General features: G+C 48.1%; 1 protein-coding gene across 5 annotated transcripts in view; it reads right to left on the bottom strand.

Moving 5' to 3' along the window:
- CASZ1 (castor zinc finger 1) overlaps positions 1 to 23,276 on the bottom strand; it is a 435,935-nt gene that overhangs the window by 130,953 nt on the left and 281,706 nt on the right. For 4 of the 5 annotated variants that reach the window (XM_083628374.1, XM_083628373.1, XM_083628372.1 and 1 more), the window contains one exon: positions 20,294 to 20,387. In XM_083628374.1, coding sequence (XP_083484500.1) covers positions 20,294 to 20,297 — 4 coding nt within the window. In that variant the 5' untranslated portion in view covers positions 20,298 to 20,387. The remainder of the gene's footprint in view (positions 1 to 20,293; positions 20,388 to 23,276) is intronic. The other variant, XM_083628376.1, reaches the window with a different exon arrangement.

The following is a 23,276-nucleotide window of genomic DNA, read 5'->3' as shown; positions in this document are numbered from 1 at the left end:
TGGGAGCTGGAGTCCAGCAACATCTGGAAGGTCACAGGATCCCCAGCTCCTGTTTTAACCAACCTTTAAAAAACTAGAGCAGGCACTCATGCAGAGACATAGCAAAGAGCTTCCTTTCTGGGTGGCGCTCTCAGATCCTCAGAGCCTTTTTTCATGAATGGTGATCCTGGGGCCTCCAAAGGCTGGTAGAACTACAACTCCCAGCATCCCTATCTGTTGGCCATGATACCCAGGGCTGATGGGACCTGGAAGCCGGCAATGTCCCTGCCCTGTCCCTGCTTTCCTTACGAACAGGAGAAACAAAAACATTGTGGAAACACCTGGCAAATCGGCATAATCTATACAAGGGGCAGAACAGAAGTCTTTCCTCCTAGAAAAATGTAAGCACTAGATTGTTATGCGGAACTGGCTGTGTTCCCCTAAATCCACCTCTGGAATTAAAACTTGGTATCTCCCAGGCACAGACCCTAAACTATGCTCCAGTAGGAGCATGGGAAAGTGTCGTACACTGAGTCAGATCACTAGTCCACCTTGCTCAGTGTGGCCTACACAGAGCGGCAGCAGCTCTCTCAAGATTTCAGACAGGGTGTCTCTCCCAGCTTTACCTTGAGATGGTCTAACCACGGATATACATATTGTCGCCCTTTCCCTGTCCCTGTTCCACCACCACCCTGACCTAGGACCAACCTAACTCGCAACAGAAAGTGCACTTTTTAAAACAAGGTTACTCAGTCTCTCCCCCTTTCCCCAGGTTTTCCCAGCCTCTTCCTCCTCTTAGAAAAAGACCTCTGAATGAAAAGGCCTTGAAAGTGGTGGCCCCCCACCTGGAGACCGACATGCTGATAAATCTGGCTGCCTCTCTCCCCTGTGGCAGGCTGAGTAGAAATCTCTCTCTCTCTCTCTCTCTCTCTCTCTCTCTCTCTCTCACTCACACACACACACACACACTCACACAAGCTATTTGGAAAGCAAACACTTGGCCCCTGGTTTTAAGCCCAGCCCTTGCCGAATCCACCCAGCCAAGTACAGGATGTTTAAAGAGAAGCAGAAAAAACCCCAACCTGCACAAAATACCTATTTAATCAGGTAAATAATCTGTCCATTTGTTTTAAAGAGAGAGGCTTAGGTCTATTTACCCAACACGCCTAGGAACTCTCCCCTCACATTCTTTCCTTCTTTTATAAAATAGCAACTTTTTTTTAAAAAAAAAACAACGCACACACAGAGAAAGGAAGACCTGCAGATGAAAAGTACATTAGATGTGCAGGTGAGTCCGTGCATGTGCACGCACAGAGAGTCCTGGGCTTCCTTCCTGCCCCCCACCTCCCGCCACCAGGTAAAAGGAAAAGAGGTCCAGATTTATGCAGGGGAGTTATGGCGGCATGTTTAATTAACGTTTCTGGATTGTGACAAGGCTGCGTAAGACCCTATAAAAATTCAGGGCGAGCCACACAGCTCTGCCCCGGGCTTCCTTTGGCGCGGAGTGTGCGCCGTGCAGCTCGCACGTGGAACACACGTCGGAGGGAGAGAAATTCCCTCACGTGGACAAAGTTCAACCTCTTCTCAACCACGCAAGCGTCTCCGCCGCTCGCTGCAAATCCCCTGTGCTGCCTCCCCTCCGATGTCTGCTGTGCCTGACTCGCTACAACCTGTACAAACCAGCCACTGGGCTGCTTCCCACTCCTGTACAGCCCCTGGCACGCGGGCATATTCATCCTGATCCGCTTCCTGGCTCCTGGACCCATTTGCCGAATGGCCATGGTTCAGCCTCAGAGGGGGTGGTTTGTTTCAGAAGTGTAGGACCCTGTCGGGCACTCTGGTTGTCTCTGGGACCAATGGTCAGAGGTGAATATTTAGGGGGCCACGGGTGCCTCGTCCTTGACCTGCAGGAATAGTTACCCCCAAGTGTGTGCCTCAGTGGGCTTCCATTCCCCATCTACACCCCTTCAAGTAGATGTACTTTGCTGGTGGGGGAGAGAGAAACGGGTAGCAAAACCATTCCCCCCCCTCCATAGGGTGTTGACTGCTTTTAATTATTCAAGGCCTGCCAAGTGTTCAGAAACTCAGATGAAAGGTGATCAGGGCGGACGAGGGATGATTATTAATGATTAATAATTATTATTGTTATGGAGGCACAATGATTCCAGAGGTGCTGCGGCAAAAGCGGCGAGGGCAGTCGCATCGGCGGGATTCCCAAAAGCTACGGGTTCAAGCCGTGCCTGTAGCCGTATCAAACGTCCACCCCAGATCCCAAGCCTTCCGTACATCGTTATTTATTTAAATTAAAGAATGCTGCCAAGTTCCTGGGATTCCAGGCAAGGTGCAAAGCAAACAAAAGAAGACGGTCGTTAAACGAAAACTCGACGTTACCAATAAAAAGAAAAACAGCAAGGATGTAAATCCTCTTGACATCCAGATTATCCATCAAAAGGGCCTCTCATGAGGAAGGATCTGCACCGTCTTGAAAAAGATTTGGAGGGCTTTGCACAGGCAGGTCTCATTGGACTCGGGAGAATGATGGTCCGGTGCTAAGAAGGATGAGAAGACTTGGCAGCAGGTTCAAAGGGCTTTAGCGGATTTGGGAATAGCAGATCACCTTCAGAGCATTCAGGACAGCCATCCTGGTGCCTGGAAGCTTATACAATGCTCCTAACCAGGGGTAGCTAACCTGCATCCCCACAGATGTTGTTAGACTACAACTCCCATTATCCCCTGAATGCTGATGGCTGGTGGGAGTTGGTGTCTAACAAAATATGGAGGGACAGCCAGGGTCAGCCAGCCCTTGTCCTAGTCAATCAGGAAGCAAGGCTGGAAGAGAATCAGGGTTCAGGAATGGGCAGCAGGCTTGGCACATTGTAGGACAGATAAGGCCCTGGGTTCTCCACCTTGCAGCCTCCAGGGCCAGTGTAATGTCTGGAGGGAAGACACAGCACACGGCAACCAGGAGCTCAAAGATGGAACAAGGCTCCAGAACAATTTTTCAATTCATGCCTCCCCTCCACCACAATGTGTAGAGAGACACAGAGGGAACACACAGAACTTTCCTTCTTTTTAACTTACGAAGCAGCCATCATGTCTCAGGGTCTCATCCTTACTGTATTGTCACACATTTCCTTGCCACTTACTCAGAGCTGCCTTCCCACTCTCTATGGGTTTTCCCTCCTTGCCCCAGATGACGTCTCTAAATAAGTTTGATTCCACCAATCTGGCTCCTGGGAGCACTGCGCTCTCTTTCTGGCTCCTTCCCTAGATCGGGAAGTCTATTAGGCAAATCGAGTTGTCCTATTTTAAGTCAATTCCTTGTTTTGTTTGATTCATATTTCGTCAAGAGAGGCGCCTGGAGGCCTCCAGGCCTGGGCGTCGGGCACAGCAGGCAATCAGTGCTCTCTTTCCCGCCGATTCCACCTCTTTTCCCTCCTTGATATGGTTTCAGTTGCTTCACTGCCAGCATGACATGGCAGACGGATGTTGCTAAAGCCCGACACTTTGAGTATCAGTGTACAGGGCAGGGTCCCCTAAAGCAAGCGGGCCGGCAGGATTGCAGGATCCTAGCTCACTGCGCCTACTAGTCATCTGCTACAGTCGTTTAACAACCTTCTTTTTCCTCCAGTTTCCAGCCCCTGTGATCCGAGATGGAGGGCAGCCTGCCTCTCCTTACTTGGCCCCCATGCCCTCTGCACTTCCATCTCCCCAGCAGGGCAAAAGAAGCTAGGAAGTAAGTTTGCAGGCTGTGATTCCTATCGTAGCTTCACTCAACACTTGAACAAAAAACAGAGTCTGTAGGGGCAGATGCCCAAAATTAAAGCAACTGTCCAGAATCACTGGGAACAACAAGACATGACCAGGATAGGAAGCCACAAGGTTCCCTCAGGAAGAGGTCAGTCCTATTTTAAGAGTGTGGCACCTACACAACGGTTTGCTCCTTGATGAGATCTCTGTAGCACATGTGTTTCAAGAGACTTCCGCTGCCCACAGGCACAAAAAAAAAGGGGCAGGATGGTGGTCCTGCTGGCAGAATTCAACCTTCTCCTTTCCCTCTGGACAAGGAATAGGATGGAGCATTCTCCAGACTCAGAGCATGTCTGAATGCCCCAGGAAAAGGGAGCAAATATCTAGCTGGAAGAAGAGTGTGATCCACCAATGCCCAGATCAGGCAAGCCACGTGGGAAACTAGGGACACAGCTGCCCCTTAGGACATAAGGCCAGAAGTTGACAACCTTCAGGCTCACTCGTCTGCTGCTACATTTTGCAACTTTTCAGGGAGCATCCACTCCCTCCCTCCCTGCGAAGGCTTTCTTCCCAGTCCTTCCACCTGGGATCTATGATACTTTAGGGACAGCCTCAATAAATCTGAGATGCTTGGGAAAGCCGCTTCCCAGCATGAAAAGCCCTGGCTTAGGGTAGGGTGGGATGTTAGCTATTTGCTAAATGGGTGACAAAGGAAGGAACAAACAAACAAGCAAACAAACAGGCATTGGCGAGGCTGGATTACTAAAGGAGATCTTCTTTACTGCCCAGTTACTCTTGCAAAGAAAAGCAAGCAATGCATGTCTCCAGGCAAAGGAGCATGTGGAATTAAACTATTTTTGAGCTTCTGGAAAGATTCTGCCTCAGGTCTAGCCACGCCAGGATAGAAACTGCTGCCTGAAAACTGTTAACGTGTGCACAAGTTAAAGCAGGTTACGCAAGAAAAGGGATCAAGCTTGCGTTTTTGTTGTAAGCTGATAAACGAACAAACTTTTTTTCTAAAGGATTAAGGTGCGCCAGTGGCATAGCGTGGGTTACCAGTGCCCAGGGCGGGGCAAGTGCTGTGCCCCCTCTGGTGGAATGGGCGGCTGGGGTGAAGGCATGCAGTGGGGGCATGTGTGGAGCCAGCACAGAGAGTGAACGGAGTCCAGGAGGTGCTTTCCCACCTTCTTCTTCCTTCCTCGGGGGGCGGTGCGGGTGACAGTGGCAAGGCACGGGGGTTGGGGGCACATTGGCAGGTACCCGTGCTGGGAGACCAGAGGGAAAGAGAGGAGAATGGCTGGCTTGGAGTGGAGGCAGGCAGGTGGACAGCAAGCGAGCAGCTGGGCTAGCTGCTTGTACTCCAGTAGCGGCTTCTGGCATGTACATGGAGCGCCCGCCCCCCTGCTCTCCTTCCCTCCCCGCAGGCCCAGCGCTTTGTGCAGTGTTCAAGGATAGCCAGACCAACCTCGCCTCTCGGCCAGCCCAGGGTCGGGGTCTCCATGGGTCCCTTTAGCAGCCATGAGACGGAGGAGGCACTGCCTGAACCCCAAAGATCTAGCCTGGGCCTGGCTTGCCTCCCCGTAGTTCTGGAAGGTAGCAGGAGCTCAGCCACACAGCATCAATGAGGGAGACTGCTGTGGGGGTGCCTGGTTGCGCCCTTCAGAATTATGCAACCGGGGCAATCACTGCTACACCACTGGGGTGTGCACTTTAGAGCAAACTGTGCTAAATGTCCTCCTGCTGTTTCCAACAACCAGTTCTGACCATTTCCGACTCTGGTCCCACCCATTACTGGCATATGGCCCTTGGAAGCTTGCCCAGGAAGAAATGTGGCCCTCTGATGGAAAAAAGGTCCCCCCGTCACTTCTGATGTTAAGCACGACTTCTCAGATTAAAAGCACATGTGGATAACTAGCAAAATAAATGGAAATGAAGGAAATAAAGTGGTGCCAGGGTGATACCAAGGATCTTGGGGTGTTGGGGGGGGGGAAGGCAGAAGTGGAGGACTGGGGGGAGGAGAGTGTGAGGCAGACGTAGCGATTGCATTATCGAAGGAGGCTGGCTTGGCATCACCATGCAATCGCCTTGGTAATCCTGTTAGCCAGCAATCTCCATTCCGAAAGAGCTTCATTTCTTTGTGAATATTTGTAAACTAGATATCTAATGGAAAATTATAGGAAAATTATAGTGAAATTCATGACGAAGAAATCCGATTAGCCCTAATTCAATTATGCCATCTTAGCCCACACTGCACATTTCCCATTTTTTCCCCATAAATACCAATGCCAGGGGTCTGGGTAATCAAATAAAATTGAAAATCATCTTCCCATTAAATTCAATTAGCTGCAATTTCTAAAGCCTATCAGAGATTTTAATTACTAAATTATAAAATTCTCCAATGCTAAATTGAAACAAAAAAAATGACACATCCTTGAGTTTCAAAAAATAAAAAGAAAGGGGAAATAACAAGAAAAACCTTTTTTTTAAAAAAACATCCTCCCAGTCTTTTTGGTCCACAGCATATGTTAAATGAAAGAGCTTTGTTTTCTGCCAAAGGCTAAAAGCAAGGGAGAGGACGGCACATTTTGTGCTGAAAAACTAGGAGTGTCTGAAATGGACCATCCTCCCTCAAAATGATGCTTGAACAAAATCAATCCATTAAGACCTTGCAGGTTAGACATCAGGGTTTTAGCTCTTTGTTTACCTGCTGTGCAGCTGACTCAGAGGCCACTGGTCAGAGGAGGGTGGGAAATTCAGGTCCTTTTGAGTACAAACGTGTCACAGACTAATATCCTCTTTCTCTTGGGAATCACAGAACACTAAAAAGCCAATCCAGTACCACTGTCAGCTTATATAGCCTCAAGATTTGCTGGTGCTCCCTCAGTCCAGGCAAACTCGATCTTGAGTTGAGTTGATCTCCCTCATCTGTTTGCTGGGTCTTTCCTGGGCAACCTTTGGGGGAGGCCCAGAGGCAAAAGTGGGCAGGTCAACAAGTGTATATATATTTAAAAACCTTCGTGCAGTAGGCTGCCTTCAACCACACTCTCACCACCCCCACCCCCATCCACCATTCAGACAAGCAAAAGACATGGTCAAGATTCAAGGGCATATCAAAAAACATTCAAGGTAAAGCCAAGCCAGTGAGGGGTTTCTGGTGTGGGGAGATTTCCAAGGGCCAGACAGAGAGGTCTAGAGGGCCACAGTTGCCTGCCCCCCCCCGGCCTGAAGTTTCACTGCTCTTCCACTACCACCCTCCTCCTCCTCCACTGCTTGAAGCACCTTCCTGCTTCATCAGTTATCTCAGGCTGGACCTTGCCATCACTCAGACTTGTGTGCCTGATCCCACAACTAAAGGGAAGAGCAGAAATATCTCATTTCTCCCCCTGCCACACTCCCCAGTGTGACCTTCCATGCTGTAGATCAAGAATACTGGAGGTGTAGTGTTGGAGAGGGCTTTGAAAGTCAACTCGTCCAGCTCCCTTTAGGAACTCAGAGCAGCCCCAAACCTCCTGCTTTAAGACCCCCAGCAAGGGAGCGCCCACCCACCCCCACTCTAGGAAACTGGTTCCATTAGGCTTCCCCTGATGTCAACCAAAACCTGCCCTCTTGTAGTTTAAAACCTGCAAATCCATTTGTATAGAGCAGGGTTTCCCAAACTTGGGTCTCCAGCTGTTTTTGGACTACAACTCCCCTCATCCATAGCTAGCAGGACCAGCAGTCAGGGATGATGGGAACTGTAGTCCAAAACCAGCTGCAGGCCCAAGTTTGGGAAACACAGGTCTAGAGTCAGATCCCCCTCCCTGCTCCAACATGGTGCCCTCCATCTGCAGAGCATCACACTGGTTAGCCCTGTTCCAGAAAAACAATGGTAACCTGAAGGCTTCCAGATGTTTTTGAACTCCAGCGCACATCTGCCTTAGCCAGCATGCCCAACAGTCAAGGATGTTGGAAATTGAAGTTTGTGGGGTTGGGGCGCCAGTTCCCTACCCCTGACCTAGAGCAGCCTCCCCGTGGTGCTTTACAGATATCATCCCTGGCCATACTGGCTGTGGCTGATGGGAGAAGGAGCTCAAGAACATCTGGAGGGCACCAAGTTGGGAAAGACTGGTATAAAAGCAATGAACTACTCTATCCCTTTTCTCAAGGAAAAGCAAAGGATAGGGAAACACTTTAGCTCCACTGCGGAAATATCTACTCCTAGGCATATATGGGATGCATACACATATGGGATACTGGAATCCCCAATGTCCCCAATTGGAGTAGTTAATGTTGCTTGCTTTTCCCTAGTCCTGGTGACACCCAGCAAGGCTCAGACAGTTCCACTTTCTCGACTGGGATGGCTTCGCAAAGACAAAGCTGGAACTCAAGGGGCTCCTTCTGATGTCAGGGATTCCCGATCCTTGCCTGCAATCTGGGAATCCTTCCTGGCCTCTTGAAACCAACAAACTCTGTCAGTTTCGAGGCAGTCACTAGGCAGATCCGGCTTGCTTTGTGCCACTCTGGCAGAGCTGATACCAAGCTCCATTTGCCAGGCGCCCTGGAGTTGCCAGTCTGGGGAGTCGCCCGCAAACAAAACAAAAAAAGTTAATTATCTCAGCTTTTTTTTTCTTTCTTTAATAAATAAGAGAAACTGGCTGAGCCGGATTCTTCGCAGGGCCCTTTCTCCCCCTTTATCATCCATCAGTTTCTGTGACACATTATTCAAAAGGATATATAAAAAAAGTTTTGCAATGTTCAGGATTGTTACTAAATCCTTTTTTCTCGTTCCTGCTTTCCTCCTCCCTGCTCGCTTTGCTTCTTACAGTGCCAGGCAAGCGGGTGGGGGAAATAATAGTAAATAAATGAGTAAGAAAAAGCCCAAAGCCAGGAAGGGGGAGGCTCGGGGGTTGGTCAGCTGCTGCTCCCGCCTCTTCTGTGGGTCGCACAGGAGAGTTGGCACTGGGCCCACCTGCACACCTTGCTTGCCGTCTCGCCCTGGAATGTTAACACGGGCACTGCGGAATTCCCAGATCCTTGCCACCAATTAATTAGAGTCCCTTTGGGGAGCCAGTGCGGTGTCACGATTAAAGTGTCAGGCTTGGGCTGGCGAAGCTGAAATCCTTCCTTCAACTGCAAGGCTCGCTGGGTGCTCTTGCTACCTCTTGGCCTAACCAGCACCGCAGGCTTGTTGTGAGGGTATAGGAGGGGACAGGGAGTGGAGAGAGCCACATACGTTGCTTGCAATTCCTCGGGGGGAATATTGGGGTAAAAGCCTAAGGAATAAAATGAAACTTTTTTTTGCTCCAGCCAGACTTTGAGGGTTCTGCTGGCAAAGTCATCAGGTCCATGCAACTTAGGCAAGAAGCAAGGAGCACAGATTTTGCCCAGGCAGGAGCCATGGAGCTCCAAGCAAGCATTGGCCAGCTTGTCTGTGCATCCATGTGGCGCAATGGGTCATCCATGTGGCGGCTGGCTGTAACCTGAAGGTTGGTGGTTGGAGTCCATCCAGTGACGGCTGTGGGCAAGATTCCTGCATTGCATGGAGTTGGTTCAGATGACCATCAGGGTCCCTCCCAACTCTACAATTGTACTTTGTGGAACATACTTGTGAGTGGAGCACATTCAGCCCAAACTCTGCAAGACCGACGTAGCTGACATCTATGCACAGGTGGCAAGGGGGGGGGGGGAGGAAAGTGCGCTGCCCCACAACTGCTGTCTCCCTGTGGTTGCTTGGTGGAAAGCCCTTTTCACAAATGTGTATTATGACTGAATAATAAAATAAGGGGAATTAAAAGGAAGTGGCAGTCCTAAGCTCGCTTAACTTGCAACATTAACTCCATCAAAATCAACAGGACTTCAGAGGAGACGATCCAAGTGGGTTTTGCTCAGAGTAGACCGTACTGAAATGGATGGCCTTAAGTTAGCTACTTCCTTTCATTTAAACGGGACTGCTCTGAGCAGAAACAACCTATAGAAAAATGTGTCTCAGATGGGAGCATTAATATGAAATATGCCAGAAACCTAACGTCTAACCTAATCTTTCAGAAATCTAACATTGAGGACAAAGCGTGGCCCCTTTCCCCAAAATATACTTTGTTCCTACTGTAGCCCCCAACCCATTGTTCAAAGGGTTTCATGCACTTTTCAGCCACTCTGGAGAAAAACACACAGGCATTCCTGACGCCAATGAAAGGCTGTTTCATGCATTCTTCCTCCCCTCCCACTACTTGCCCTGATAGAATCCCCTTGGAGGGGAAACTCCCTACACCATCAGGTACAAAGTGTCTCCCAATAATTTTATGTGGCCACCAGCAGCAGCCCTGATCCATGTGTTCGTAGCAGAGATAAAAGCCTCTTGTGGCTGTGTATCATATATACAAAGGTGAAGCATGGGCTTTCTCCTCTCTTTTTAAAATCTGTTTCTCCTTCCCTGCAAGGAGATTGCATCTGTGTAGGAGTAATACCTGCAAACAGTTTTGCTTTGTTTATTTCCACAGTTTGCTTTCTTGGAAATTTTCTGGCAAAAAGGAAGGGCAGCACAGGCGAAAAGGCCAGGCCTAGAGACTAAAGATGGGAGAATTTGTTAATTTCAGTTTTCTCTCACTTTCTTCTTTTTCTGATCGTATTTGCTTCAGTTCTCCACATCAACTTATGAGCCTGGTTTTCACTAATATAACACATTTTTCTAAATTATTCACTAAAACGTATATTTCTAGACACATTTTACCCTAGTATGTGCATTTTTGTGCACATTACTTGGCCAGAAAACCACATTGCAAAATTTGGAAAGTGCACATTTGGCTGTGTTTTGGTTGGCGGCCGTATTGTCTCAGAAAGCACAAACCTTTAAATGCAAACTGAACCAAACAACGCCCCCTCCATCCCCACTGGAGATGTTTTCAAGCTGTTCTCCAGAAGCCTGAGAACTAGTAACTTGCTTCTTCTTCCATCCTTCCTTTTTTTCTTTTTTTTTTTAAATGAGGTTGATCAGATTTCTGAATTTCGCTCCCGGTGATATAAAAATGTGCCACCCTGCTTACACAGCCGCTAGCAGACCCCTCTTGTCCTGATGCCCTGCCCTTGGCTATCCAGGCTTCCTCGGAAGCTTCTGCGCTGTTATTTCCTGCTCCACACTGCCTGTCTAGAGAACTCTCATATTTTCAGTGCTCACCAGACCATGAATTCACCTTCATACCAGTTACAGGGTTATTTAGCTTTTCCTGACGCCAATAACCACCTCGTTTCAACTGCTGCTTCTGCCAGTCAAACAGTTTGCTCTTTTTTCAAAAACACACACACAATGCACACATAACACAAATGTGCATCATACCCGCAGAACTGTAGCAGGAGCGCCCCCAGGAAAACCCACTCCATTCTGGGATTGGGTGGGGAGATGATGTTTAGCACCAGACGCTGCCCCAACTCACCACCGCCGCCACCAAAGCTGAACCCAGCAAGGTAACCCCCATTGAAGTTCACGCAACAGCTGTGTGGGAGAGGGTGGAAAAAAGGAATCACAGAATTGTAGAGTTGGGAGGGCCCTCCAAGGGTCATCCAGTCCAACCCCCTGCAATACAGGAATCTCAGCTTTTGTGTGTGTGTGTTTTCCTAGATTGTAGGACCTGATATCTACAGGAACATATGATGAACAAGGGAAGAGGCAGGGCAGAAAAGGAGGAAAGGGAAGAAGCATGGAAGAGGAAATACATTCATAAGAAAGGAGAAGAGGAAGAACAAGGAATCCAGGGGATAAATGGGTTCCTCCCCATGCCATATTCCTCTCCGGCTTATAGGCACCAGTGTATTATGATCCAGACAAAAAAAATGAATGGTAGCTCCACTTTGGAGACTAATACTCCACAGTCAACCATGTACTCTAGGGATAGAGTCAGGTTCATGGGGAGAGAAAGGTGAGATTTGGTTGTTGTCTACTTGATTCATTGTAGGCGCATGAAATGGGAGATCTGGATATAAGCCTCAGGTCTTTCTGCTAAATGTCCACTGGGTGGTCTTTGTGGTGGGAACCTTCTCTCAGTCTCCATTCTACCATCCTGTAAAATGGGTATATTGAAAGACCCTCTCTTCACACACTGATCTAGGGTTTAATAAACTGTGCTGAATTAAACCACGGTATAGCATTATGGGTGACCCTTGCCTTGTGCCTGAACTATGGTTTGTTTACTGCCAACAAACCATGATCTGAAGCCAAGTTTTTGTTGTTGCCTTATGAACCTTGGCTTGATTTATATGAGCAGCCTTCCTTAAGCATGGCTTGCTTGGCCAACCCACCATAGCCACTTGCCAAGCTCCAAAGGCAGAAGCAGCTGGAAAATGAAACCAAACGACAGACAAATCATAGTTTGGCTAACTATGGCTTAGTGTTGAATGCTAACCGGGCCACCGAGTCACTGTGAAGTGAGAGCAAGGATGATGGTGGTAAAGAACCCGAGACTGAAGAATGTTAGCTCAAAGTCCCAGTGGTTTTGCTCTCCTGCCACACCGTACTTTTCTATTCATGATGTGTCAGTAAGCCGTGTTACGTCTGCCTAGAGTGCCTTTTGGCAGGTGAATATATGTTATGGGAATAAATGAAAATGAATAACCACTGACTTCTCCTTCTAAAGAGTTAGGCTGCTCAGTTTTTCTTGTCCCCAACCAGTGCTCAAAACCCCCAAACTCCAGGTGCATTTTGCGACTGGCGTGGGTCCAGCTGCCACCACGTGGAGGTCTCTGGATGCGAGGTCGGCGACTGATATCTCCATTTGGTTGGTACCTCCAGCCTTCTTAAGCACGTCAGCAGAAGAGCTCCCCCCCCATTTATATCCCTCCAAGGAGTACATGGTTCACCCCCCCTCAGTTAATCCCTACAACAACCCTGGGAGGTAGGTTAAGAGGCTGTGACTGGCTAAAGCTCACCCAGTGAGCTTCTTGGCTGAGTGGGGATTTGAACCCTGATCTCCCAAGTCCTAGTTCGAAACTCTTAACCACTACTCCACACTGGCTTCCTAGAGTACTTCTGCAATGGGGCAGCTCTATAAATTAAGTTGGTAAGTAAATATGGGGAAAGCAAAATGTCACTTAGAGAAGGATCTGAAATATTTCCCGTGAAGCTTGCATTTGTTTTAATCTGGATTCTTTTACTTGATGTTTTAATGTGTTGTAAACCACTCTGAGATTTTTTTCCTTTACAATATAAAGCGGTGTGTAAGTGAAATGAATCACCATCACCATCTCACTGCAAAAAAGCACCTAGACAGTCTGTAACCTAGCCTAGCCTAGGTGACTGTAACCTAGGCTTAAAGTGCAATTTGGCAATTAGCTTATAGATCTGAGTTTCCAACACTTTCACTTGGTGGGGACAATGGAAAGGGTCTTATAAGATGGCATAGACTATAAACCCTGGAAGCAGAAGTTGCTCTGGATCAATTTTTTATACAGCACCTGGCACTCAGCTGGCAAATAAATACTGAATTATTAAATTAAAATTGTTTGGGAAAGGTTTTCTTTTTTCTTTTAAAGAACATGTTGAATATTGCTTTCTTTTCATTCCCACCCATCCAACTCCTGCCCTGGCAAAGAAAACAAGATGTTTCAGATCGCTAAGCTGAAATTTTGCATTGCTTCCATGAGGAAGATATGAATCAACTCCCAGTTTCAGCAACGCTCCTAATTCCCTCCCTGGTGAGGTTAAGCAAGGAGATGACTTTTTTTGTTTTTCACCTCTGCAGCCCATGTGACGAAACCAAGGTAACTTGAGGAAACAATCAACATTTCCACCCCCCTGCTTCCAACCACCTCTGTTGTTTTTTTTTAATAAAGAAAATGTTATTATGATGATTATTCTAAAAAAATAAAAGAGTAAAGAACTAGAGCGAGAGTTTTGAGCAAACAACAGATCAATGGATCCCCGCCCCCTCAGAAGGAAAAACAAACACCCAGATCACCGCAAATTAGACAATGTCTCGCTTCACTTCATCCGAACAGGCTGACAATTTTGGGGGGTTGTTGCCACGGCGACAGAATAACACAGTGTTCCGCCTGTTGCAGAGCAATCAATTAACTTAATGCCGCCCAGCGCCTGTTTACTCTTCCATTCAGAGGTGCTGCCGTCTTCTTTGAATCCCTCTTTTCCATTCTTCCCTCCTTTGCTTCATCTCAGTGAACTCTCATCCTCTCTCACACACACCAACACACACCGCTTCTTTTGAACGCTCCTCGTCACCCACTTCCGGTAGGCAAGATGGTGTCAAGCTTTGGTACCAATGCATATGCCAAAAATGTATTGTGCAAGTGAAGGTTTGTTTCTCCGAAGTGAAATATGTAATCTCTGAGGCAGTGTTGTGCAGTGGTTAGAGTACTGGACTACGATATGGGAGACCATGGTTCGAATCCCCACTCTGCCATGGACCTCTCACTGGGCCAGTCACAACCTCTCAGCCTAACCTATTTTACAGGATTGTTGTGTGGAATAAATGAAAGCGGGGGAAGAATCATGTACACTACCATGGAGAAAAAGGTAGGATATAAATGCAATGAATGAATGAATGAATGACACCACAAGCCTCCCGTGCTCCTCAAAATTTTGCCCATCACAGAGTTTTGCCCAGGGTAATGCTTCAAGGTGATTCCATCCACAGACTCCTCTTCCCAGAATGTCCCCTGCTCAGTCGAACATCCTATCCCAGGTTGGGGAAGAGACGTTTTATATATAAAGAGAAAAGCTACCCTCGCATTTACGGGAGATCTTGGCAAATTTACCATCATATGGGCTTCCAGTTGCTCTTTTATACGTTTTAAAACATTGTCAATAAAATATCTATCTATTGGTGCCAGGAAACATTCTCATCCTCACCACCGTCGTGAGCTGTTAGGGCAGCCTCTAAAGACGAGCTTAGGCAGCCCTTGCAGATACAAGTGCAAGCACACTTTAGAGTACAGTACTAAAGGGGACCTGGATTTAACAGGGTAACAAACCACGTATGAGCTGCCCAAGCCCCTCCATGCTTTCCACACACCCCCAGAGGAAAAAAATGCCGGAATGATCAGCTTGGCTGCCTGCTTTTACTCCGGTTTCAGTTTACGCTCTAGGCTCCACCTGCATTTTTTTTAATAGAAGCCAGCTCTGGGCAAGTTCCCGCAATTGGTTGCATTGGTTTCAACAGACCCTTTCAAAAGAACAATTAGATGCTTAAGGCAAAGAAGAGCATCCCTAATCCTGCCATACAGTGACCCTCCTGAGTAAGAACAGGAAGAGCAAGGCCTTTTCCTGTTGTTCATTCCCAGTATCCGGCTGTCAGAGGTAGAGTGCTGCTGCACATGGAGGCTCTGCTCAGCAATTATATGTGAGCTGTCATGAATGGGCTGATTGGTTTCTATGACCATTTAAATAAAACAGCAGCTGAGGCTGAATGCACACCATACTTACAGCACATGCCTTCCCACAAAGATTCCTGGGAACTGTAGTTTAAGGATGCTAGGAATTGTTGCTCTGTAAGGGGCAAATAACAGTTTTCAGGAACTGCAGTAAGCAGGTTGCTTTCAATGCGCTTTAAATGCACGGTGTGTACGCAACTAAGCAGGTGGCCATTTATTGAATTTATTATCTTGCCTTTCCTCTGTAAGACCTCAAACTGGAATGCATAGTTCTCCCCAAACCAACTGTATCCTCATGGCAGCCCTATGAGGCAGATAAGGCTGCAAGATAGTAGACTGGATTGGGGTCACCCAGCAAGCTTCATGGCCAAGGAGAGATTTGAACCTGGGTCCCCCTGATCCTACTCCGACGCACTAACCACTAGAAGACACTGTCCACCGTAACATCTCTGCTGCAAGCGGCCCTTCCTTTTGCCAGCCCTGCGTCTTGAGTTTTAGTGTTATGTGAGACTGAGAAAAGCCCCCCTGTCCCAGCCATGCTCCAACACCATTCATAATTTTCTACGTTTATAAATATGCCCGTTGAAAATTTTGCTCATGAAGACCTGGCCGTATAAATGAGGTGGACTTAGCCGTCATAATACTCAGCAGGGCTGCTTTGCATTTATACATCAATCCCCCCCCAAAAAAACCCCCACACACCCAGAGGTGCAAATGATACTCATGTCGTGCCCTTTCCATCGTGCCTCAAACCAACCCCCTGCTCCCCACCCCACCCCCACTGGCCACTCGTTTTCGGAAAGCCAATCTGTCAGGGAACCTGTTGGCAAAGGGGGTTTGTCGACTGCTCCCTGTCCATTACGGCCCAGATTATAAGCATATTGCACAGATCTCTCTGCATGATGCCGGAGAAATCCAATACGCTGAAAGGTTAATGCAATCAATTAGGGTGACAGGGAAGTAAAGGAAGGCTTCCGAGTAGATGAAAAAGAAAGAGAGGGAGAGAGGGAGACTCAAAGGGCTCTCCAGTTGAGGGCAGGGGGAATATCTGGCATAGCTTCGTTGGCAGAGCACACGACTCTTAATCTCAGGGCTGCGGGTTCGAGCCCCACATTGGGGAAAAGATTCCGGCGTTGCAGGGGGTTGGACTATTCTACGATTCATTACGCAACACCTTTGCATTTCGCTCTTGGTGTTCAGACTTGCGCTATTGTTGGTTCAGTGTCAGTGCAATAAGGTGCCATTTTGGCAAAACATTCTCTGTATGCTGCTGTCAAATACGACCCAGGAGAGGTATGTGGCAGAAACGGGGGAGCAGAGCCTTCAGAGGACGAGTGAATAATAAGATAGAAGGCCAACAAAAAGGGTGGCGGGATGATTGTGGTGCTCATTCATTCATTATTTGTATTTGTTCTTCAAAAGCTACGCAGGCACTCCTGCATTTCTTCAAAAGCTACACAAGCACTCTTGCATGCATGAGGCATTTCTTGGGCTCCACAGAAGTTGGGGCGGAGGGAGAGGAACAAATGACTCTTGAAGATAAAACCCAAGAACAAGTTCAGAAAATGGTGCAGGCGTTGTTGGGGAACAGAGGCGTCTTGCCCTCCCTAATGAGGCTGCAGGTACAAGCCAACAGTTGGCCAGGACCTTCGTGAAGGCTATGAGAAAACAAAAATGTAACCAATTATGACTGGGGGGGGGGGCAAAGAGATATCCCCCTGCACACAAGCACACACTTAAGGTGAGGTACCTTAAGAAACTGTCTAGAGACTGCAACAAGGAGGTTGCTCTGAATTTATTGTGAAGAAGCCAATGAAAACAAAGAGAGGTGGTTGGCTGGGAAGGGAAGGGGAGAAGGCTAATTTCCTGATGAGCTTTTTCTGCCAAGGGAGAGGGAGGCTGAGGAATCCTGACCCCATCCTTAGGGAGGGGCTCAAACGGCCCCTGGAGATCTGAAATGGCTTTCCCAACTCTGAGCAGGGCTGAGGAGTTTGCACTTGACACCCAACGCAAAGTCCAAGCCATCTTTTACTTGCCACCCACTGCCGCTGCTCTGGGCTGCTCATGGGCTGAGGTCAGGGAGGTTGCAACACTGACCCCTCAGGACAAATTATGGCTCCAAAACTCCCCGCTACACCCTTCCTTACGCTCCCTACTCATTTGTAGGCAAGCCCTCCAGGGCTACTTGGCAGTGGCAGACCTACATTTTGAGGGCCCTGGAGCTTGAACTGTTATAGGGTCCCCCTCACAACCCACAACAAGGTATGGGTAACCCTTCTTATCTTCTCCAACGGGGTTGTTCCATAACAGATCACTACAATTTTATTTATTTTTTAAGAAAAATAACTACTACAACTCAAGATTTTGATTAAAATTGCTGTACTGGATTATCTCATATGTCAAAGTCACTGGTGTGAATAAAGATTTCCTACACCTTATAGTTTTCAAGTCATGCAATTCAAATTGGGTCTACTGACCTAAGAAAAATTAAGCAATGTGGACTAAAGTCACTTCTGGGGCCCCTCTGGAATTAGGGGCCCTGAAGCTTAAACATCATTTGTTTCATAGTAGATCCACTCCTGCTCCTCGGTCCTAGTGGAGACATCTCAAACCACCTGAGACGCCAAGTGTGGAGATCTTGGTTCACTGGAGGCTAGGGGGAAGGAGAGAGAGAAAAACCAGCAAGAGGTGGGGGCTAGAAAAACGGGGCAGAACACAACCTCCCACCTGTTCATTATGGAGTGCCACCTCCCTCACATCCAGTTTAGCACTAAACTGTGCTACTGGCAGGACCAGCAGGCCGGCGTCTCCAAGCAGGGCAAGAGAGAGCAGAGGAAGCTGCTGTAACCTGAGTCAAACCTTTGGTGCAGCTAGCCATGTGGACTCCCAGCCCCTCTTGGGGACACCAAGGATGGAACCTGAGACCTTCCGCATGCAAAGGAGGCTCTCTACCACTGACCTACACCCCTTCCCCAAATGGTACGTCCCACCTGCAGAATGAAGTGTTACAGTCTGCTCTACAAACTTAGGAAGTTGCCTTGTCCTGAGTTGGACCCCTTGGTCCATTGAGCTCAGCACTGTCTAAACTGCCTGGCAGCAGCTCTCCAGGATTTCAGACTGGGGTCTCTCCTAGCCGAAGGGGACCTTCTGCACGCAAAGCAGATGCTCTGAGAACTGAGCTGTGGTGACAGAGCGATGCAGCAAGGGGGGCATGGAGGCCAGAGAGGGAGGGAGGGAGGAGGAAAGAGCTGTAACCAGGGTTGTGAAGCATGCAAAGGGAAGCATCTGCCCATCCCTTTGAAGGCTCGAGGCAGGGTGCTCAGGGGGTGACCTACACCGTGCCTGGCTGTGATCGCGTTTCAGGGCCACTGCCTGCCGATTCCAAGACAATGAAGGGGCACCTTTGAAGTTGGAAAGAGAGAAGCCGAAATGCAAAAAAACCTGGAGAGATCTTATTTGAGAGGGAGAAGTGGGGGGTGCATGTGGAGCGAAGGGCCAAGCGGGTGGGTGGAGAGGTTGTGCAGACAAAGCAAAGAGTCGGGTGCCCAGTGGGGTGCCCCGAAACCAAAAGGGACAAAAAGGAAAACAAACAGTTTATGAGCGGGGGCACTTGCTGCCTCTGTCTGTGTCTCCCCCCCATCCCCTGCCAGCCACTTCCATACAAACCCCGCTGGCTCCAGAGAGGCCCATCCCGTCGATGATGGATGGATGTGTAAGGCTGGCTCTCATTCCTCGCCATGTTGCAGCAGAAATATTTACATAACATTGGCCTTCCACCGGTCACCTCTGACACTGCGGGGCCCAGCTCTCCTGAGATGCTCAGTTCGGAGAGAAGTGGGGGGAGGCACTCACTCTGCTGGCACCTGGCTAGAGTAGAGGGCAGACCAAGAAGGTAATGCCATCTGGGAAAACTTCAGTAGGCCTCAGTTGCCTTGTGTGTTCAATTTCAGGATGTGTTGCAACTAAAGTTTGCAGAGTGATTACAGATTTGGCAGCTCTTGCAAATAGGGAAGTCAGAGCATTCTGCCAAAAACAGGAATTGCAGAGTTCGCTTATTCATCCCGGGAATGAAAATCAATTCAGCGAATACGATTGGTATTCACTTATTGTTGCTGCGTTCCGTCCCCCAAAACCGTAACTGATTACGTCCCCTCAGCTCCCAAATTTTCAACGTCTTTCCTTTGCACTGATATGAATGGGGTGGAACAATGTAAAGACAATGAAACATAGGCCAGTTACATAACTAATTACATAAATTACTTAAATTACATAATCTTCCCACAATGGACTACAAAATGTTGTTTTTGGTGGAAGACAAACTGCAACGGAAAAGAAACAGTGCTGAATGCAGTGACTACAGTGTGGAATGGAAAGCGATGCCATATTCATATTCCTTCGCTTTTCCCCAAACTGTTTTTGTGTGAATGTGCAGTATTTCTCCCCTCCCCATTCCTGTGCAGGAGTATTTGACGATGCAAGCTGCTTCCCACCGCCAGCAGAACCAAAAGTGCCACTGTCCAGTCTCACATTTACTAGCTCACTTTATGAGAACCAAGTATGAAATTTGGCATTGGCCACTTTTAGAAAATGGAACTTGGGGGAGGGCCGAGGGAGGGAAGAGTGACAAAAGGGGGGCAGCGATTATTTGGACAGGTGACAATTCCAAAGCACCCAGGTTTCCACACTGCCGTTCCCTGACAATTTGTTGGGAAACTAATGTTTCAGTGACAAATGTTTAGACCTCAAGAGTTGTATGACACCTCCCCCCCTTGCACAGTGCTTTTCTTGACCTGGATGGTGATTGTGCCGATGGTGTTTCTCACATTTCTCTTCCTGTGAGAAAGCTCACTTTGGCATGGATGTGGAGCATGAACAGAAGCATATTATGCTACCGCTGAGCTACGGATGGTTGTTCTGCCACACCGAGCCGCCTGTAAACAGAAGAAGCTGCCTTGTTCTGATTTAGACCTTTGACCTGTCTACCATTCGGACCATTGGTCCACCATCCAATTATGCTGGAGAAGGTGGAGGCAACACACCTTGCAGGGGGTGCGCCAGCGCCTGACACTTCCCTGCGTCGCTAGCTGTGACTCTTTTGCTAACAAACTAGGCATGAAACACACAGACAAGACCAGCCACATGGACGGGAGCAACAAATTACCACAGAGACACAGAAAGGTAGGAAAAAAAGAACCCGCGTGGGCGGACATACCCATTTGTGGTCTTGGCGGTCTCTCCTACCTTTCGATGACCAGGAATCAGATTCCGCTATTGGGTTTATTTTAAAGCTGTGAAGTCACTTCATCCTGAGGAGGAAAAAATGAGATAGAGGTTACTACTGCTAGCATTATATACACTGAGGCAAAGGAAATTGGGTGGGTTTACCATTGCAGTAGGCCTCCCCCTCCCACTCTGGCCTTTGACTTGACCAGTGGCACCTTGGTGTTAATATTATTATTGCTGGGAGATCCACAGGTAGTTCACAGTCAATTCATCTGGCACGCACAGAATTTGAGTAGCTTTTTAAAAAGTTAAAATCTTTTAGGTTCTGCCATTTTATTGTTCTGTTGACCCTCCCTCATTTTAATGATCTGCTCTTTCATTGTATTTTATGGTTGTATCATTGTGCTTTTAAAAGTTTTTCCCCCTGTTGTATGCTGTATTGAATTTGCTTTGCAGAGAAAGGTGAGATAATATGCATATTTATTATAAATAAGGTATGAATACAGCGGTTCTCCTGGGCAGAAGGAGCTGGGCAGAGTGCCCACTTCAGATGTTCTTGCTGGAGCAGCACTCAGTCTTTATTCTGTTCTTATTTGAAAGCTGCATTTGGGGCAAACAAACAGAGAAGGCAGAAGGGCAAAGGCACTCTACCCTTGCATCTCTGTTCCCTGCCGGTGGCCTCAACCCCAAAGGCATCCTTCAATCAGAAACAGGATGCACCCATCAAAGTTCATAGGGACTAGAAACTTTGGGAGGGATTCACCTAACCAACCCCATCAGCGGAAGCTAGGTATAAGGACTAGCACTTGCATGGCATGGTGTTCCCCACTCTGCAGCCCTCGCAATTGGCTCCCACAACAGGGAAGGGGGCAGGAGAGGGGGGAATGAATGGAATAGCAGCTGGAGGAGGAGGAGAGGACAAAGGGTTTGGATTTGGTATCCCGCTTTATCACTACCCGAAGGAGTCTCAAAGCGGCTAACATTCTCCTTTCCCTTCCTCCCCCACAACAAACAGTCTGTGAGGTGAGTGAGGCTGAGAGACTTCAGAGAAGTGTGACTGGCCCAAGGTCACCCAGCAGCTGCATGTGGAGGAGCGGAGACGCAAACCCGGTTCCCCAGATTACGAGTCCACTGCTCTTAACCACTACATCACTGGGTGTAGAAAGAGCTGCGAGCGGAGGTGGAACCCTTTCTCATTCTCTAGACCCCTTGCATCTGGAACAGGGTGTAGAGAGTGCTGCTGAATGGGGGGAACACAGCTGTGGAAAGCCTGAGGAAGTACCAGCCACTTTGGGCCTACTCATAAAAAAGCAAGTGAGAGACTAGGGTGAAATCCACAGTTTCCAGGAACTCTTCTCATTGTTAGACTTTTGCGGTGAGCTGAGCGTTTGTTTGGACCCTGGGTGAGAACCCGGAGGGTGTGTCAGAAGGAAAATGACTTGATATTGATCTCTGTATATTAGTAACTTTGTATTAATGTAACATTTTTATATGTAACCGTGCCTTTTTGCATTATTTTACTTAACCTGCTGTCGGTTCTTTTTTGTACACTGCTCAGAGATATTTTTAAATATATTAAGCGGCACAGAAGTAGAAAAAAGAAAACGAAACCCATACAACTTTGAATTTCACCCTTTGGTTTTATCCAATGCAAGTCCTGCTTGGAGTTGCCTCGTGGAAGTTACTAAGCATGGCTAGCTTAGGTCCGTTAATTTCAACGGCTCTGCTCTGAGCGGAACTCAGTAGCACACAACCCTTTGTTTTTAAAAGGCACCATGTTCCACACACACCCCTTAGTTGGTGCAAGGGAATAATGGGATCGCCACTAGGGTTGTTGCACAAAGAGGAAGAGCTGTGGCGTACTCCCCACTGACGTGGGAGCACAAGCGGTGTGCAACAGGAGCACTGACTCCTGAATTTAATGTGGGGGTAAGTTGCCACAGTTTGAAAAGACAGGTGGGGTGGGGAGCAGGAAAGCCCTCAGTTCTGGCCAGCTCTTCCCTTTTCCACTCTGCTCTGCATCCATCAGGAGTGCTCTTGCAAACCTTCATTGCTGTAGGACCTGAACAACATGGGGAAGAGCTGTAGCTCAGCGGTTAGAGAATCTGCTTTGCATGCAGATGCTCTCAGGTTAAATCCCCAATGGCATCTCCAGGTAGGTCTGGGGCAGCCTCCCTGGAGAGCTTCTGCCAGTCAGTGTAGGCAAGACTGAGTGACTGGGGCAACCCAGTCAGATGGGTGGCATATAAATAAAATATTACTGCTGATAATAACTACTGAGTGAGATGGACCAACAGTCTGATTCCATATGAGGCAGCTTCCTATCTTCTCTGTTCCGAGATTGAGTGTCATTCCCCTTCTGCGCATGGGCTAAACTTGAGCATACTCAAGTAAAAACTGGAGGGAGAGGGGAGGGTGAAGAAATATGTAGAAAAACAACAACAGTTGCAGGGGAGGGGGGAAACCAAACAAAAGCACCACGCAAAGTAAATTGAATTATTTAAAGCCATATGTTCCAAAAGTGTGACAGAGCCGAAGGAAGGAAAAAAAAAGGCAATATTGTGAGACTTCCGGATGGGGGTCTCCCTATACTTGGCGGGGGGCGGGGGAGAGACAGAGATGATAGAACCAGCTGGTAAAGAAAGCAGCTGGTAGCAGGTTTCCTACTCCCATCGACAGCGGGAAGCTATGTGCTTTCCCCCCCTCCCTGTTCCATATTGTATCCTCCAACCAGCTCATTTGACACGGTTTGAGATGTCTCTGCCCTGGCAGAAAACAGTGTGTGGGTTGGCTTGGCGTGGGCCTGTCACACTCCTTTTGCAGGGCAAAGCTCTATATTCTGCACAGCAGGTTGGAATCATAGAATTGTAGAGTTGGAAGGGACCCCAAGGATCATCTAGTCCAGCCCCCTGCAATGCAGAGCGGTTTGCTCAACATGGGGCTTGAACCTATCTCCCTGAGATTAAGAGCCT

This window comes from Podarcis filfolensis (genome assembly GCF_964270895.1).
Source record: "Podarcis filfolensis genome assembly, chromosome: 8".
In the NCBI taxonomy this organism is placed as follows: domain Eukaryota; kingdom Metazoa; phylum Chordata; class Lepidosauria; order Squamata; family Lacertidae; genus Podarcis; species Podarcis filfolensis.
Note: the sequence above shows the minus strand (reverse complement) of the source record. Positions and strands in the feature narration are given on the sequence as shown.